The sequence below is a fragment of the Ziziphus jujuba genome, chromosome 1 (assembly GCF_031755915.1).
Source record: "Ziziphus jujuba cultivar Dongzao chromosome 1, ASM3175591v1".
Taxonomy (NCBI): domain Eukaryota; kingdom Viridiplantae; phylum Streptophyta; class Magnoliopsida; order Rosales; family Rhamnaceae; genus Ziziphus; species Ziziphus jujuba.
The window spans coordinates 13,188,475-13,208,816 of NC_083379.1; the positions used below are offsets into that span (position 1 = coordinate 13,188,475).

At 37.2% G+C, this 20,342-nt stretch overlaps 1 protein-coding gene across 2 annotated transcripts; it reads left to right on the plus strand.

Annotated features, from left to right (window-relative positions):
- The first annotated feature begins 4,303 nt into the window (after positions 1–4,303).
- On the plus strand, positions 4,304–17,057 carry LOC107418241 (F-box protein At2g26160). Of its 2 annotated transcripts, XM_060815850.1 has the most exons (4): positions 4,304–5,656; positions 7,282–8,411; positions 9,437–9,877; positions 16,981–17,057. In XM_060815850.1, exons 1-2 carry the CDS (start codon positions 4,470–4,472, stop codon positions 7,283–7,285), a joined length of 1,191 nt encoding a protein of 396 aa, XP_060671833.1. In that variant the 5' UTR covers positions 4,304–4,469; the 3' UTR covers positions 7,286–8,411; positions 9,437–9,877; positions 16,981–17,057. The 2 variants fall into 2 exon arrangements, with proteins under 2 accessions (XP_060671833.1, XP_048322624.2); XM_048466667.2 differs by lacking the exon at positions 16,981–17,057 and having other exon boundaries at positions 9,437–10,005.
- Positions 17,058–20,342: the final 3,285 nt, after the last annotated feature.

A 20,342-nucleotide genomic window follows, 5' to 3' on the forward strand; every position in this document is an offset into this window, starting at 1 on the left:
TACTTCACAAAGTAAAACAGCGATGAAGATCAAGTCCGCTCTAGATGAACCCCGACAACCTGGTACCTAGAGGAACGGAATTTAAGAGTGTGAGATGCTAATCATCTCAGTGAGCGACCCTACTACTATACCATATAATATCACAGTAATAAGTATAAATAATAATTATTTGGAAATAATAATTTCTCTCAAAACCCTTACAATTCTCTCAGTTGGAAAGGTTCCCCTTTTAAAACATTTTCACAAAACCCTTTATTCATATTCCTCGAAACCCAAGACATTAAATAAATATCCGAACAGTAATAATTATATTTTTAATTCCAATACAGTTTCCAAACATTTTATTTTTAAAACACAGTTCTGAAAATCATTTGATGCACCCACTATATACCAGTGGCGCCAGAGTACCCAGCGTCCCGAGGTACTGCCAGACAGGAGGTTATAGAAAGAAACCGGCATACGGTCGCGTGGCGTCCCACTGCGCCGCTGCTAACCTGGTGTCCCGGCCAAAGGGGGGTGGCCTACCCTCATCCGATGGCAACCACAGGACAACCTCATAATATCACCTGCGCGCTACTCACACCCACCTGTGCGCTAATCATATCCGTGTGCACAATATCCATATCACATATACCATATCACATAATCAGAACACCAGTACGTGCACGGTGCATCTAAAAATCATAAAATTCACAATTTTTAAATTGTAAAACAAATTCCACATTTTTTCATAAGCATAGCGGGCATAATCCATCCGCTTGAACCGGAAAATTCTCCACAATTTCTTTATAATCAATACCATAAATTCCATGATTTTCAAATCCACCAATTCAAATATTCACATTTTCCCAAGCATAAATAATTCTCGAAATATAATAATTAAATCTCATAATATTCCATGGGCATATTCTAGAAAAATTGAAATCACCAACATAACCAAATATTTTCTTTGAAATATTTGAAAATCAAATCGTGCCCATTTTACTATTAAAACCACACCAATTTCAAAATCCTCAAATCCATAAAATAATTTCACATGGCATAATTTGTAAAATTTGCATTTTCTTAAATCCAATAAATTTATAAACAATTCCACAATAAATCCAATAAATATTTGGCACATAGAAATTAAATTCCAAATATTTAAATCACACATAATATATTCATCAATTAAATTCCCCAAAATTAATTTGAAGGTGGGTCACTCACCTGGAGCACGCAATTAACCCATGATCCACTACGGGATCAATTCTACGACTCACCGGCGCTCCTAGAACAAAATTCACAGACAGTCAAATAAATTAATATTTTATTCGGGTAAATAATACCCGGTACCCGGGGGGTCAAACACAAACGATAACTAAAATTTACGAATCATATACCGAATCAAAGCTCGAGTGATGCTAATCACAGATCCGGTCTTAATTTCCGATGATCGTACCCAACGGGGTCGGAATTTTATCGGGAAGCTTTCCGGGTTTCGGCTCCGCAATTCTCCCAAACCGTCGTGAATTGGCGGAAACGGAAGTCGGATTTGGGTTCAGGAGGTCGAACACTGCGGACTGGAGCTGGCCGGAATTTTCGGGTACTCGTCGGAACAGTATTTTCCGGCGGGCCGCCGCGGTCACCGGCAACCGTCGCCCTGAACCCAAAGCGGACAATATCCTGATTGAGCCCTGAGACCCAGGTCAGCCAGTGGGACTGGCAAGTGAGGGGTGGGACCCCTAACCATTAGAACGCGTTTTGACAAAACCGTACGGGCTGGACCAAAAGCGGACAATATCCACATGCGAGTGGTCTGGGCTGTTACAGTGTCTGTAACATTATTCTAAACCTCTCAAATTGAAAGCCCTTGGGCAGCATAGATTAAGGTAAAACGGATAGTTTCACTAAAACAATATCTATGAAAAAAAAAATTGAAATTGATTATTGAATTAATTAAGAATATGTATATAAACTATGAAATTTAATCATTAATTAGAGATCTTAACAAAAACTAATTACTTAAATAAGACAAATATATAGATTTCTAGTTGCTTTAGGATTTATATCACCAATCAAATTTGTATAATGTATAATAATATAAATATAAAAAGGAAGTGGGGCACTTAGCTCGGACTTGAGACAAAAAGGAAAGAAATAGACGAGTATGTTTAACTTTTCACTGATCGAGTTAGTATGGAGACGAAGAGTGAAGAAGTTCATGAGTTTCAAAGCTGGGAACAGATCGAGTTGAAGAGGAGAAAAAAAGAGAGAGAAGCTGCAAGACTTGCTTTGGATCAACTGTAACGAAGCATAGAGTTCGGTGACAATCTTGAAGCTGAAAAGGAGATGGGGCTACTCTATGGTTGATCACCTTACTACTATGTTGGTAACTGAAATCCATTATTAAGTCGAAGGGGATTGTCTCTGAAATATGAGCTTGAAGATGGTGATGAGGATGAGAAGGCCATCTTTTGTGGAGATACCAACTTTAATAATGGCAACCGGATTCAAACAACAACCATTCCATTATTGTCAGAAAGACAAACTGCTGGAGTTGCCATGTTAAAGTCTCGCTTTATGGACGTAATCTCCAAGCCACAACACCAATTTGGTCTTCTAGATTGTAGCAGTAGTAAAGTTTTGAAGAAACAACGACAGCCAATGATCAAAAACCAAAGTTTCGAGAGATCTAGGGATTGCACATGTACAAAATCGGCTACCATCAATAAAGAACAAGATTTGAAGAAAAAGTGGATGGTGATCAAGGTCGATGGAGCTGGTTTCAAGAAGCCGAGGCAACAAAAAACCAAATTAGCTACCATTAAAGCGAGCTTCACTAGGAAGGGGTGCTGCATGTTGCATTGAAAATTCATTGGAGCAACTACGTTTTCCTTGCTTGCTTGGTAATCAAGAAACAAAATTTTGTATTGTGTACTCTTCTTATTTGATTATAGTGTAAACATCGAGCAACAAAGTGGATATAGCTCTCACATTGAGGGTGAAACACTATAAATCTTGTATTCTTTTTTTATTTTCCTATTTCATTATTATTTCTTTGGTAATTAACAACTTATAAGCAATCAAAGAGAGAGTTCCTAACGAATAAAAGCAATCAACACGGATGACCTTATTCAAGGCAAAACTTCATTACTTTATTCGAAGAAAGCAAAACATTGATTTTAATGGAAAGGAAAACATCCTTAAGTATATATGAACGTGCATTTTTTTTTTCTTTCTTTGTAAGGATTAGTAGACCTTTTTTTGGTTAATATTTGGGTAAACCTGAATTGCCGTTTGCATTCAATTCAAATCATCATAAGAAATTTCTGAAACCAAGACAAAATCAACAAGAGTGGAACAAATTATTCTTTGACATCATTTGCTTGATAGCAATATGTAGGCCAAAATTTTTCTTCTCCATGTTTTCGGCAAACTAAGCAGATTCTTTATTATTATTATTATTATTATTGTTATTACTACTACTCTATATACAAAGTAGAATTATTATACAAATAAGTTTCTTTTCATTTTTGAGTGCTCAAACTAAATATTTAAATTGAAAATGCAAACAACTATCAAGGTGAAACACAAAATAATTTTTGGCAAATAAAAAAAAAGAAAAAAAAAGGTTAGCACAAAATAATAATAATAATAATAATAAATTTTAAAGGTTTTGTGCAAAGTGGAAAATATTGAAAGGTTCAACTCAATCCCCAATCCAATGTTCCATATCAGGCTTAACTAGGTTCATCCATATTCTGTTTAACATATGTTCGAAAATTTCACCCAAAAAAAAAAAAGAGGAAAGGAAAGAGAAGAACATATGTTCGGGGAAAAAAAACAGTATAAATTTCAGTACATCATTTTATTCATTTGTGGAAAAGATTGAGCTGCTAAAAAGGAAGTGAAATAATTTCTTAAACATAAAGAGAGATTAGAAATGTCTTCCAGGCAAAGAATAAATTATGTTAAAATTTATTTATTTATTTATTTATTGGGTTTATCAAGATGAAAGAGTTTAATTTATTTGTCATATAATCATACAAAATCACACAAAATAGCATAAGGAATATATATGGGTGGATTTTTTTTTTTTCTTATGGTTTTTCTAGACCAATAACGAATTTATTCACTTGCTAATTAAAATTGTCAATATACATTCTCTATTATTTTTCTGAAATTGAATTCATAAAAGAGTACTTTTTTTTTTTTTTTTTTTTGCTTGAACACAAAAGTATACTTAAATTCATAATAATGATAATAAAAAAATAATGACTACCATTCCTTTTTATTTTATATAAAAATAAACACGAACACCCATTTCATTTTTTTTTTTTTTTTTGAGGCTCACGAACACCCATTTCTATTTTCCACTTTCTATCAACTGGAATCAAAACGCGCCCGATTTGATTTCAAGCATAGATCTACAGAAAGCAACAGATAGAAATACCCATTTCTTTCTTTCTTCTTCTTCTTCTTCAAGAATGTCAAGAAAGAGAGCCCTAAACGACCCCAGCTACCGCACATTGCCATCACCTTCTTCTTCTGCTTCATCATTATCTTCTTCTTGGACTCAACTAGACTGGCAATACCCAGGAAAAGACGTGATGGAAAATATTACCAGGCGTCTAGAAACTCCCATGGAGATTCGCCATCTACGTGCTGTCTGCCGAGGTTGGCGTGACTTAATCCCTCTTCCACCCAAATACCACCTCAACTCTGATGGGTCTCCTTTGAAACTTCCATATCCAATCGTTTCGAACGGTAAGCAGTCCTCTATTAGGGGTTACTACTTGCTCAAAGATAGAACCATCTATTGTTTCGAACCCTTGAAAGAGAATTCTACCGATAACTGGTTCGTGAATATTGAAGAGAAAGATCCTGGGAAAGTTTGTCTCAAGGACCCTTTCGACAGATTCAGGAATCTTGGTCAGATTGATAGCCTACACGAGAAGGTAATCGAGTTATGGGATTATAAGGTGAGAGAAGTAGGTAAAACATATTATCTTGAATTTGTTGAAGTAGGAGACAACCAATGTTTTTGGATTAGAAAAGTTGTTGTGGGTTGGAACAATAAGGGTGAATTTTGGGTCATGGCTAACATTCGTGGTAGAAAGTTGGGATTTTGGAAAATCGGTTTTGAGAATTGGGCGGAAATTGATGATGGGCGCGTAAAATCGCATTATGTGGATGTTGCCTTTCACAATGGAAGAATCTATGCTGTGGATTGGACAGGACTGACTGTAGCAATTGATCCTTCATCCTTGAGAGTTACTCAAGTTGCTTCTGATTTTCACCCATATAGGCCTTTCTGTAGGTATTTGGTGAGTTCACTTGGGGATTTATTTCTGGTTGATATTCCCTGTCAAACCCTTTATTTAAAAGTTCACAAGTTGAACGAAGAGATAGGTAAATGGATTCGTGTGAAGAGGTTGGGGTATCGGGCAATATTGGTGGGAGATGATTGCTGCTACGTTCTTTCGACCAAAGATTTTGCTGGATTGAAAAGGAATTGCGTTTATTTCTGTGATGCTATTTTCGATCATGGTCAGTATCGTTTCCCAGGCTGCTGTGTTGGCTTCACGAGATTGGACAAAAAAGATTTTGGGTACCTGAAATCTAAAATTTTCTGGCCTCCACCGACCTGGCTCGGGCAAACACCAAGTCGCAAGTAAGAATATTATCTTATAGAATAGAGTTTTGTTAGTATTTTTAACTAAAATGTACAATAAATGTTTCATGAGTTTGCATTTCAATCATTTCATGTTGCTTGACGTTTCAATGACTTAGTGAGAGGGTAGAATATTAATTAGTTTAATAGGAATAATAAATTGCAAGAGTTATTTTTGTTTAGCTAAACCATTCTTATTTTCAACTTATTGAGGCTTATATTTTAGCTGTTTCAACATACGTATCTTTGAGACTTTCAGGTTTGTGTATGTATCTGTTTTGTGAATACATGTATGTATGTTTTAATATGTATGTGAAAGTTTCTATGCATGCGTATATGCATGTATATATATATGCCTATGTGATAATGTATAAATGTGATTTTACATTGTATGCGTATATATATATATATATATATATATATTTGTGGGTGTTGGTAAGTATGCATGTTTTGTACCGTTGGCTGTTGAACAGCATAAACGTGGCCTGCAGTAAAAAAAATAAACCAGAAAGCAACATATGGGCATCAAACTCAAATATATTTCTATGTCTAAAATTAAAGATGTATTTGCAAGGATCTAGAACATGAAAACAGAGGAATATTCGGTAATATTAAAAAACAGGGGAGGAGAACAGCTTCTCTGTCTTTCATATATTTTTTTAATTGTCTCATCTTTTTAGTTTTTCGACATTACCCCACGGGTTCTAACGAAAGAGAGACAAAAGGGCTCAATAAAATCCCATCCATACAAGTGTCACAATATTAGTTACATGAAAAGCAAGGTCAACTCTAGTTTAGACTAATAAACCATGTTAACATTACTTGAGTAAAATCCATTATTTTACTGCACATCAATGTCAACATGGTACTATCAACTATTGGTTATCTGTATCTTCACAGCTAGGTATTATGAAAAGCACGTAGCTACCACTTTTAAATATTCTTTTAGATGATTGCTTCCTTGAATGACTCAAGGCGGTTGTTTATATTTTCAAGGGCTCCGCGTTCTCCTTTATATTTTCATGTGAAATTAAGAATGTTTAAGTTTTATAAAGCTAGTGGCATGTGGACAAGGTTTTTATTTTTTATTTTTTATTTTTTTCCATTTCAATTATCTAAAAGAAGCTTTTGTAAATTTCGTACTTTATTCTGTTTGATGATCGGTTTTGTGGTTAAGATATATTATTCATGGAATCAAAACCTATTTGGTGTTGAATAAATTGACTATCAGCCACCAAAACTGACTTTTAGTTATTGTAGTCATTTTCAGGTGTATATTTGGTAACTATCCTGCAACTAGATTATGGCAAAATCAATCTTTTCGCATAGCATTTTTAAGTCACAAATCATGAGCTGCTTTTAGATGGTTAGTTTTCAGAAATCATGCATTGGGTTTAACGGGGGTTAAATTTCTGTTTTATTATTTAGTTTCCAAGGATCGAATTATAATATGAGAATCATCTCAATTCTCAATGAGGATCATCTCAATTCTCAATTATTAAACACTCTTTTTGTTTGTGCAATTGTGAACATACTTTATGTACTTTCTTTCACATTCTTTAAATTTTATTTCACTCTCAAATTCATATGACTTGCTGCTAAATATGAAAGGAATTCTTATACAGGTGAACAACGGAAAGATCTACGAATATTCATAGATGAATTATATAACGATCTCAACAACTTTTTTTCCAAAAGTTTGATTCGAATTAGCAATCTGAATTAGCACAGCTTCTTGTATGTGGTTCTGGATTCAGTTGGTATGTTCCTATACGTTTATGTCAAACCGATGGTGACGCTGTTATGTGGACTTTGTAGTTTTTTGTCTATGTTCTACTGAATCAAAGAGATGTGCAAGCTTGCTAGTTTTATTGTCTTGATAATTTCTATTAGCTTGAGAGGGATAAGCAAATTTTCCCAATCCAGTTCTATTCTCTGTTTTTCTCTGTTCTTAGAACCAAATACATTGAAATTGATCTTCAAGAAAGGTTTAGAGGTCGAAGATATATACAACACCGTTTAGTTCTGAGGAATACAAGATTGTTGTGGCTATGTAGTTTACGTTTGTAATATTACTGTTCAGCATTCAGTTTTAAAAATTGTAAAAATGAAGGTGTTAGTGGTGCTAGTCAGTTAGAGCTGCTCATTGTATAAAAGTTTAAGTACATATTGAAATATCATATTGAGGAATTTTTCCATCAGAATACATTATTGTTATCTCTTTTAACTTCTTTTGCCAAGAGCAACTAAAATGGATGGAATTCAAAGGTCGATGGGAGGAAAAAGGGGAAAAAAAAAATGACACTGTTTTCATTGGAGCAGAGATGATTATGGCGGGTTTTGTAACAGCCCAGACCACCCGCATCAGGATATTGTCCTCTTTGGACCAGGGTTCACACCCTCTCTCCCCCCTGGCCTCAAGGTTTTGCTCACAAAACGCGTCCTGAAGGGAGATGTATCCACAGCCTTATAAAGACCGCTTCGTGCCCCTCTCCAACCGATGTGGGATGTTACAATCCTCCCCCCTTGGGGCCAGCGTCCTCGCTGGCACACCGATCCGGGTCATGGCTCTGATACCACTGTAACAGCCCAGACCACCCGCATCAGGATATTGTCCTCTTTGGCCCAGGGTTCACACCCTCTCTCCCCCCTGGCCTCAAGGTTTTGCTCACAAAACGCGTCCTGAAAGGAGAGGTATTCACAGCCTTATAAAGACCGCTTCGTGCCCCTCTTCAACCGATGTGGGATGTTACAGGTTTGATAATTAGTCATTTTCTTTTCCATATCTTTTTCAGACACAAAGTCCCACTAAATTCTATGATAAAAAGATACGTGATATGCATTCATTCTATTCACATTTTGGATGTTTATTAAACTTTACCAGAATGGAATACCAATTTTAAAGGCAATGTTAAATATTTTAATGGTTTTCTTGCAATAATATATATATATATATATGTGTGTGTGTGTGTATATGTATAAAATATATATATATATATATGTACACGATTTAATGGTTTGTGGTACAAAGAATTATTAACTATTTGTTATGATATTCCTTCGTCTCAATTCTTAGGTTCAATTAAATCCCCAGTTTCTAATATTTGGTGTTAGTTTCTTTTTCTTTTTTCTTTTTTCTTTTTTTTGAATAGTGTTTTTCTTTTTTAAAGTAAAATAGGTTTAATCATGCTTGTAAGTGGATAATCCTCCCATATTCCTTTTTAACATATGTCCAAAAACAAAAATGAAAAAAAAGGTATCAATAATAATATTTCCTCAGACTGCTAGAAAAGGAAACCAAAAAGTAGAAACTTGTAAATCTATAAAATACTGCAAAAGTTAATTTGGTTTACCTTATTACATAAAAAAGTCTAAAACTTAAACATCTAACATTTGTTATTGTAATTTGTTTAACGCACTATCAAAGTGCTTTAAATAAATTAAAAAAAAGGCAATTTTTATAAAAAGGATCAGCTCTTAGAATTATTATTGTCATTCTTTTTTGAAATAGATCCACCGCCAGAATTTAACAAACTATATGACCGCTTGATATGAGAATGTTCAGATCATCAATTTCTACACGTTTAACTATTCACAAATTGTTCTTAAAAAAAAAAAAATCACAAATTTTTTTTTTATAGAAAATAATATATTAAACCTCAAAAATATTTTATTGTATTATTTTATTTATTTTTTTGGGCATTTTAAGATGTTAATAGTCTGCTTCCTTTACTTACCAAAATGTTCAGTAGCTTATCCCCAATTCCTCTTTTCATGTAGGGATAAATTCGTAATCTAAATGGTACTTCATTCTCATTTCTCTGCTCGACAAACAAAAGAGACCCCAAAAAGAGACTCCATTACAAAACTCCCAGAAAACACTCTCTCTTTCTTTGTCTTCAGGGAACAAAGAGGCCCCAAAACCCCAACTACCCATACCCTCTACATCACCATCTTCTTCTTCTTCTACTAGCTGTAGCAAAAGCTTTTGTAAAACAGAGGATGAGGATGGATTCGAGATTTTGCTACTCTGTTTCAGCCAGAGAACTGCATTTATTTCAATGATAGGTGCTTCATTGGTGTTAAGGATGATTTCCCAGGTTGGGCTGCTGCCTTGTTTGACTTGGAGGACGATGTTTCTCAACCCCTAGAATCTGCTGTTGGCTATTCTGAAATTTTCTGGCCACCACCATCCTGGTTAGGGCAACAATCAAGTTGAAAGTAAGAATATTATCTTTAATTTATCATGTTTGATTCAATTGTTATGAGTTAATATCAATGTGCCTTTATTTTAAATGCATAGCAAACGTTTTGTGCGTTGCATTTCAATTAATTTATGTAGTTTGACATTTCAATGGCTTGGGGATAGGATAGACGATCATATAGCTTTTATCGAAATAATAAATTGCATAAAAGTAAATTTTAGTTTTGGTGAGTCATGCTTAATTTTCTGGACTTGTTGAGGGATATTCATGCTTAATTTTCTGGACTTGTTGAGGGATATTCTTTAATTGGGTACTTTTTGTCTGTGCCTCTTCTCAAACTTGTAAGTTGGACAGTATTTTTCAGTCTTAAGTATGTGTTTATATTGTTTTAGTTTGTGTACATGCATGTATATGTCTATGTGTTTAATTATGTATATACGTATGTATGTATTTTATTTGTGTACTTGTTCAACTGATGATTATGTATGTCTTCCCAACTGGGTATTTTGGAAAGCATGTGTCTTACTGGTTTCCCCATGATATAGGTTATCTACTGTTTTAGAATATATTTTGAGATGATTGCTTCTTTGAATGACTTATTGTGGTTGTTTACGTTTTCATTGTCTCCTTGTCTGTTTCAATACTTGGTATCAATACGAATGTTTAAACATTCTGGGTATACTGCTTTGGATACAAGCATCCTAGCTTCTTCTTACTTCTTCTTCTTCTTCTTCGTTTTCAATTGAAGTGAGCATTTGTAAATTGCATGCCAATTCTAATATGTTTGATAATTGGTTTAGTGGTTTTGTGCAACGAGTCATTAGCAATTGAAACCTATCTGGTATTGAAATAAATTAATTATTGAGCCCCTGAAATGGAACTTTTGGCTGTTAAATTTAATTCCAGATATTTGGTAAGTTACGTACAAACTAAGATTGTGTCAAACTCACATCTTTTTTTCTCATACCATTTTTAAGAAATAGACTATGCACTTGTTTTAGATTATGGTTTTCAGGATTTTTTAAAGAGTTTTATGAGGGTTAATAAATTTCTGTTTTATTATTTAGTTTCTAAAGATTATATATTATCATATGAGAATCTTAAATAATGGACAGTCTCTTTGTTTGTGTAAATATACACACTTACATGCGCTTTCTTTCACATGTCTTATATTTCTATGTCACTCCTATGTTCACACAAGAATCCTTTTGCTTTTAGTTATGGTATAGTGAAGTTTAGTGGAAGCAGCTTACACAAGTAGTAGGCTATCTGCTTCTGATAGTAATAGAAATTTTAATGTTGTGTTTGAGGGACAAAACTCCTATATCTCAGCTACCAAACTACAATACTGTGGCTGAGGAATACTTTTTAAATTCCATCCAAGACACTCAAAATCAAACCTACACCTTATAATTCTGAATTTTTTTTTTTTTATATTCACTATTTTAGGGCAGTATATTGCATAATGCCTATATCTTAGTGATAGCATAGGAGCGGCTGCATTAGCTTTTCCACAATGCTAGTAATTTGCTTATAAAATATACAATAATTTTTATAGTTATGTCTAGCATGTGTAATTTTACCCATACCTTTACTTGCTTATTTGGTTTTTTGTTTTTATCATATTTCATCCTATGCACTTCTTTGTATGATTTATTTACAATTTTTATTTATTTATTTATTTATTGGGTTTCCTTGAAAAAGTTCTTTTACAAATGATCTATGGAGAGATTTGTAACACCCCGTACCAAAAAATATCCATGATTAAACAAGTTTGACCAAATTGATTAAGTTTGACCAAGTGAACAGTGTATGGGTTCAAGTTGACTTTTTCAATAGTCAATAGTTTTGGTTTGACTAAGGTACCATTGTGTAGATCTCGTCGATACGAGTTCATAAACTGGTGGCACGTCAAATTCTGAGTTACGGGTAAAAAGTTATAATTCTGAGAAATTTTAAGCATAAGTTTTAAATCAGTGTCCAAGCCAGTCTCCAGTTTTTGTCTATTTGTGATCCAAGACTTTATATAAGTCTAGGTAAGCGGGTCAAACAGGAAACAAAATCCAAAATACCCATTTATTCTCCAAAATCCGAGAAATTCTCTTCTCAGACCCGTGGGTTCGAACTGGGTCGTTTCGACCCTTGTACCGTCGAACCGGGTCACTACTGTTTTGTCCATTTCCGGCCGACCACCACTTACACGCGCCAGCCCCCTAAGAACGTCACCTAAAAGCGAGCTCAGCCGTGAAATTTCACGGCAAGAAGTGGCAGGACGCACCCAGATCGGGCCGACGAGGTGGGTCGCTGGATTTTCTCATTTCTTGGCCGTTTCAGGCCAACCCCTACACCATTTCCACTATTTTCAACCCCTCTGAACTCATTCCCATTGTCAGGACCCGTCCAGAATTCCTCCTCCGGAACCCTAGACAGCCCTGATCCCAGGGAAATACCACCGAACCTTCCAACGGAAAATCCGGCAGCACCTCCCCTAAGGGATTTACTTACCACAAATTTACCTGCACTGAAAACACACTTCAAAAATATCCCCTTATTCCTCCCACAAACTACAAATTGGTTCCACAAATTTCAGCACTTCAAAACAAAAATACAGTAATCCAGTGCAAGATAAATACAACAAGAGTGAAAGAAATAGTACAACTGCAATAAAGAAGAACAGGGTACTTCACGAAGTAAAACAGCGATGAAGATCAAGTCCGCTCTGGATGAACACCGACAACCTGGTACCTAGAGGAACGGAATTTAAGAGTGTGAGATGCTAATCATCTCAGTGAGCGACCCTACTACTATACCATATAATATCACAGTAATAAGTATAAATAATAATTATTTGGAAATAATAATTTCTCTCAAAACCCTTACAATTCTCTCAGTTGGAAAGGTTCCCCTTTTAAAACATTTTCACAAAATCCTTTATTCATATTCCCCGAAAACCAAGACATCAAATAAATATCCGAACAGTAATAATTATATTTTTAATTCCAATACAGTTTCCAAACATTTTATTTTAAAACACAGTTCTGAAAATCATTTGATACACCCACTATATACCAGTGGCGCCAGAGTACCCAGCGTCCCGAGGTACTGCCAGACAGGAGGTTATAGAGAGAAACCGGCATACGGTCGCGTGGCGTCCCACAGCGCAGCTGCTAACCTGGTGTCCCGGCCAAAGGGGGGTGGCCACCCTCTCTGATGGCATCCACAGGACACCCTCATAATATCACCTGCGCGCTACTCACACCCACCTGCGCGCTAATCATATCCGTGTGCACAATATCCATATCACATATACCATATCACATAATCAGAACACCAGTACGTGCACGGTGCATCTAAAAATCATAAAATCCATAAATTTAAATCATAAAACAAATTTCACATTTTTCATAAGCATAGCGGGCATAATCCATCCGCTTGAACTGGGAAATTCTCCACAATTTCCTTATAATCAATGCCATAAATTCCATGATTTTCAAATCCACCAACTCCCAAATCCATCAATTCAAATATCCACATTTTCCCAATAGCATAAATAATTTCTCGAAATATCATAATCAAATCTCATAATATTCCATGGGCATATTTTATAAAAATTGAAATCACCAATATAACCAAATATTTTCTTTGAAATATTTGAAAATCAAATCATGCCCAATTTACCATTAAAACCACACCAATTTCAAAATCCTCAAAACCATAAAATAATTCCCCACGGCATAAATTTGTAGAATTCGCATTTTCTTAAATCCAATAAATTCATAAATAATTCTACAATAAATCCAATAAATATTTGGCACATAGAAATTAAATTCCAAATATTTAATTCACACATAATATATTCATCAATTAAATTCCCCAAAATTAATTTGAAGGTGGGTCACTCACCTGGAGCACGCAATTAACCTATGATCCACTACGGGATCAATTCTACGACTCACCGGTGCTCCTAGAACAAAATTCACAGACAGTCAAATAAATTAATATTTTATTCGGGTAAATAATACCCGGTACCCGGGGGGTCAAAACACAAACGATATCTAGAATTTACGAGTTATATACCGAATCGAAGCTCGAGTGATGCTAATCACAGATCCGGTCTTAATTTCCGATGATCGTACCCGACGGGGTCGGAATTTTATCGAGAAGCTTTTCGGGTTTCGGCTCCGCAATTCTCCCAAACCGTCGCGAATTGGCGGAAACGGAAGTCGTATTTGGGTTCAGGAGGTCGAACACTGCGGACTGGAGCTGGCCGGAATTTCGGGTACTCGCCGGAACAGTATTTTCCAGCGGGCCGCCGCGGTCACCGGCAACCGTCGCCGGCGGCGCGTGCGTGCGGTGGCTGTTGGCTGTGAAATTTTGCAGACTTGTAGATCGTGAGGAGAGCAATCACCGTTTGAAGATTTCCGACCCCTCGCCGGAAAATGCTCCGATCCCGGCACGTCGGTGGTCCGATGGCCGTGATCTTTGATGGGTAGGCCGGACTTGAGGAGAGGATGATGGGTGTACGGCGCGTGTACTGTAGATCGGCCGGAATAGTGCCGATTCGCGGTGGCCGGCGGTGGAGGGGGAAAAATCGCCGCCAAACTTCGGAGGTCCGATCCGGGCGCGTCCGGCGGCCGTTCGCCGTGAAATTTGGAGGTTTTGCCGGAAATGAGGTGGGCAATCTGGCTGGCCGGCGCGTGTACAGTAACTAGGCCGGAAAACGTGAAAATGACCGGCGGCCGGTGACTCTCTCTCTCTCTCCTCTCTCTCTTTCTCTCTCCTCTCTCTCTTTCTCTCTCTTCCCCGAGTGTTTTAACAAATAAAACCCCTGCGTGACACTGTTCATGCCACGTGGACCAATCAGAAGCTGACACGTGGCATTTCACTGTTCACCGACCCAAAAACATTAAAATAATACGGTATCCGGTAAACTTCAAACGTCCATAACTTTTTAACCGGATGTCCGTTTTGAGCGTGCCGCTAGTCTATGAACTCGTATCGACGAGCACTTCACAACATGCATGAGTCAAAGCTCAATTCCCCATAAACAAAAAGTCAACTCTAATACCCCCTGGACAGTTTGGACCGCAACTTGTTTCGTCCATAACTTTCAAACCGTAGCTCCGTTTTTGACGTGCTAGTAGTCTACGAACTCAGGGCGTCATGCACTTCACCACGGTACCCTGGTCAACTCGAAATTCCCACCAAGTCAAAAAGTCAACTTTTGACCCCATTCGGTCAACGGTCAACGGTCAACCTCGGTCAACGTGCACGGATTTCGGTGCGATTTGGGACGGGGTGTTACACCCGTGGTTATTTTGTCCAAATTCCTCACCGTTTGAAAAATCCGATAACGGAAAGTTCGACCGATGCTTCAACAGTGTTTTTCGGCCACCGGAGGAAACTTTGGACCAAGGTAAGCATACTGATGAGTTCATTGTCTCTTGGGCTTTTTGTCAATATAAAATTTGTGAATTTTGGAGATCGTTTGATAATTTTTCCATTTTTGGATCAATTAGTTAATTTTCGAATAAGTTGGGGACTGTGTTTAGACAAAATTGGTCAAATTAGCTAAAATTGGAGTTGAATTAGTGAAATTTGATATTATTAGGACCCGTTAGGTGGTTCAATTTTGAAATATTAGGCTTCGGGTGAAAATCTCCAATTTTGGGTACTGGGTCCTAAGGACACGCAGTATAATTGGACTGTCCGGTGTCCAATTTATGCAATTTTGTGATACTGTAAATTATTTTGAGACATTTGGATTATACAAGTGCCTCTCGTTTAGTTGTTTAGAGCCTGAGGAATATTTTGTTATATTACAAGTACTCGAATTGAGCCTGGAGGCGATCCTGTAGAGGAGCAGGCGTGAGCATCTACAGTACTGTGAGTGGTTATATCATTTTTAAATGATTTGGGTATATAGTATAGTATATATGTGGTTTAAATATTTTACGTATATATCATTTGATTGAATGTTATTTTATGCATATATAAATATTTACTTTCACATATATGTGTTATCATTTTATATGACTTTTGATAATATTTTAAGTGATTTTCAAGTTTAATGGATCCATAAATGGACTTGTGGTATTTAAATATCTTGGTAATTAAATTGAGAGTTTAAATCATTTTGGAAACTATTTGGTTTGAGAAACTAGATTGAAAATCATATGATTTTAAGCATGATCAAATATTTTATATTTTTATGTGCTTAAAATTGGTTTATGGTGAATATATTTCACTGTGGTATTTCTGATTTTCATATGAAATGATGTTTTGAGATTTTGAAATATTTAATTAAGCAATGGAAGTTTAAATGTTAAATTATGAATTATGATACAGTATCGTTTAGAAAAGTATATATATAGTCTTACAAGATTGTTTCATGTACACTGTATTGGTTATTTTTAAATTGATGTACCATAGAATGCCAATACCTTGGATCAATATTATATTATATTATATTATATTACCGCGTGCTGGATTTACCACGGTGCCGTGAGGTTGGTTTCATCTAATGGTTATCTATTATTACCACGGACTGTGAGGTTGGGTTTATCCGATGGTTTATTATTATTACCACAGTGCCGTGAAGTTGGTATCATCCAATGGTTTATTATTGCCACGGACCATGAGGTTAGGTATGTCCCGACGGTTATTTATTATTTCCATGACACCGTTCATACATTGGAGGTCGTGAGGTGGGTGTATCCCAAGGTTTGCATATTGATATATCGTATGGTATATTGTATGTGTTTGTATATTTTGTTGATTTACAAAAATTGTGGTGATTTCTACTTTTTCATACTTATTTGGTGGAACTGTATTTATTATATTTTATGCCCAAATGTTTATATCATGATTTGAGACATTTCATAATATTACAATGATCGTTCCTTCATATTTTTTAGTATCGGTTTTTATGATATTAGTTAGGGTACAAGTTTGGGTTTTGTGAAATGATTTTTAAACGAGGAACTTTTCAAACGAGTGTAACGAAAGGTCTTGAGAGAAAGATTTTTCAGAAGTAAATCGTTATTTTTCCTATTATACTTTGCCACTCACTGAGATTCTTTTATCTCACGTTTTATTGTTTTAAATTTGTTCACCTAGGTCCAGACAGCTAGTAGCAGTCTACCTCGGGCACAGATTATCGCTTGTTTCTTTCCACTACAGCAGCTGTATTTATCCTTTCTTTACCTGTTGTTATCTTCTGCACTTATTTATTACTTATTTGTTCTCATAGACTTTGTTGACACTCTTAGAATGCTCTGATTTTAAATATGGGATTCTGTAGAAACCATAATACTCATGTGTGTAGTTATGGCCTATAGTATAGTAGGCCGATTGTGGACTTATTTATATATATATATTTATATATTTGAGGTATTAATGTTAATGCTGATGTTTGATTATCTACGTTTTAAGATGAGATTGCATTGGATATTTTCTAATGATTGTCCAGTGGGACTTCACTAGGCGGGATCACCTGGGAGATCCTGAGAGGGTTCTCGCGGTGGATACTGTCAATTTGGTATCAGAGCTTTAGGTTCTAAATTCATCGGGGTTGCGCATTGCTATGCAACTCATCTTGTGTTTTGCATACTTTGCTAATCTATTTCTTGACATTGATTTCATTTCTTTTGTTCGTGGACATAGTTCCATTTTTCCTTATGGCGCACAGAGGTAGACGTAGGTCTCAGCAGGCTTCAGCCGAAAGTATGGATGCACCCACTTATGAGGAGCATCTTGTCGAGCACCTGGTTCGATCACTCGAGAGGAGTCAGTTTACTGGATATACTGTTGATCAGGCTTGTAGACTTGGTGCAGTGGGTTTTGATGGCTCCACAGACCCTATTGTAGCCTTATCTTGGCTAGATGATATGGAGAAAATCTTGGATGAGGGTATGCAGTGTCCGGATGATGACAGAGTCAGGATAGCTAGTTTTATGCTAAGGAGTAATGCAAGAAAATGGTGGGCTTACGAGAGGACTAGGAGACGCCACACTTGGGCACAGTTTAAGACCGCTTTTCATACTGAGTTCTGCCCTCCAGCTTTTATTGAGACCAAGAGACTAGAATTCGAGACACTCACTTAGGATAGCATGACAGTTTTTGAGTACGAGCGGAGGTTCAGAGAGCTGTCAGAGTTTTGTCCCAATTTGATTGCGGATGAGGTTAGCAAGAAGAGAAGGTTTCTCGATGGATTGAGTGAGCCCATAGCTTTAAGCATCTCAGGTGCTGTTCACCCCACATATCAGTCGATGAGAGATGCTGCTCTTGAGGTAGAGAGACAGGCTCTGATGCGCAAGACTAAGCGCCGATCATATGATGGTTTATCTTCGGGAAACCCCAGCCAGGGATCGTCAAAGAGGGGTAGTTTCAGTTCAAGATCTTCAGGTAGCAGAGGATCCAGAGGGGGTAGGCATGATGCCAGTGGTAGCAGATTTCAAAGAGGTAGACATACCCAGGGTGCTGGATTTCGATCAGTGAGTAGTGGGAGCAGTCATTTTCAGAGGTCCGTAGGCCGAGGTGGTTTAGGTTCTGCATGTACCATTTGTGGCAAGTCTCATGACGGACCGTGCTAGTGGGATGGATCATGCTTTCGGTGCGGACAATCAGGACATTTCAAGAGAGATTGCCCTTATCAAGGTCAGACCCAGTTTAGAGCCTCAGGATCAGGCGCTCAGTTTCAGCAGACCAGTGGGTACAGAGGACAGGATACTCACATTGGTCAGACTTCAGGCGGTTCTGTGAGCACTGGGCAGCAGTCGGCAGCTGCAGCTAGAGGCAGAGGTCAGAGGGGACGACCACCTGCTAAAGGCAAGGTGTATGCTATGACCAGGCAGAGGCACAGGCGACCCCCGACGTTGTGACAGATACATTATCTATACTTGGTGATGATGCACGTGTACTCATTGACCTAGGGGCTACATATTCTTTTATTTCACGTGGGTATGTTGCACGAGTCAGGATGACTCCCATTCCTTTAGGATGTTGCTTAAAGATTTCCACACCCACAGGAGAGTCATTATGGCCTAGTCAAATTCTTAGAGGTAGTTTACTTTGTATTGAGGGCCAAGTTATGGAGGCCGATTTGATCTTGTTAGATCTCCAAGGGTTGGACGTGATTCTCAGCATGGATTGGCTTGCTTCACATTATGCTTTAGTGGATTGTTTTCGCAAGGAGGTGATATTTAGACGACCTAGTCTACCAGTAGTGATCTTCTATGGAGAGCGGAGGCAGACATTTTCAGGTTGGATTTCTGCTATCTATGCTAGACGTTTACTTCAGAAGGGTTGTAAAGGGTATCTAGCCCACATAGTTGATACTCGAATTAGTGAGGTGAGGTTGGAGGATGTACTAGTGGTGAAGGATTTCCCATATGTGTTCCCTGATGATCTTCCAGGTTTACCTCCTGAGCGGGAGATAGACTTTCCCATTGAGTTAGTTCCTGGTACGGCTCCTATTTCCTTACCACCTTATCGGATGGCACCAGCTGAATTGAAAGAGTTGAAGGCTCAGCTGTAAGAGTTAGTAGATGGAGGATTCATTAGGCCTCGTGTTTCACTTTGGGGTGCGCCGGTGTTATTTGTGAAGAAGAAGGATGGTACTTGGAGGTTGTGTGTAGATTATAGGCAGTTGAATAAGGTCACCATCCGTAACAAATACCCTTTTCCTCGGATTGATGATCTTTTTGATCAGCTTCAGGGTGCTAAGGTATTTTCTAAGATTGACTTGAGGTCAGGATACCATCAGTTAAGGATTAGGTAATCGGACATTCCTAAAACTGCATTCAGGACAAGATACGGGCATTATGAGTTTTTGGTGATGTCTTTTGGACTCACCAATGCCCCTGCAGTTTTTATGGACTTAATGAATCGGGTTTTCCGTCCATATTTAGACCAGTTCGTTATTATTTTCATTGATGATATTTTGGTGTACTCGCGGAGTGAGATAGAGCATGAGATGCATTTAAGTGTAGTGTTGCAAACCTTAAGGCAACACCAGTTGTATGCCAAGTTCAGTAAATGTGAGTTTTGGTTAAGTCGAGTGGGATTTCTTGGACATGTAGTTTCTGTTGATGGCATTTATGTAGAACCTCAAAAGGTAGAAGCAGTGTCAGATTGGGAGCAACCCACTACGGTGACTGAAGTACGGAGTTTCCTAGGTTTAGCAGGGTATTACCGCAGGTTCATTGAAGGATTCTCCAAGATAGCAGGACCACTTCACTATTTGACCAGGAAAAGAGTTAAGTTCGAGTGGACTGACAAATGTGAGGAGAGCTTCCAAAAGTTAAAGGAAAAGTTTATTTCAGCTCTTGTTCTGACATTGCCCGAGGGCAATGATGGTTTTGAAGTTTATAGTGATGCTTCACGTCAAGGTTTAGGTTGTGTTTTGATGCAGCATAAGAGAGTTGTTGCCTACGCTTCTAGGCAGTTGAAGAAGCACGAGTTGAATTATCCCACTCACG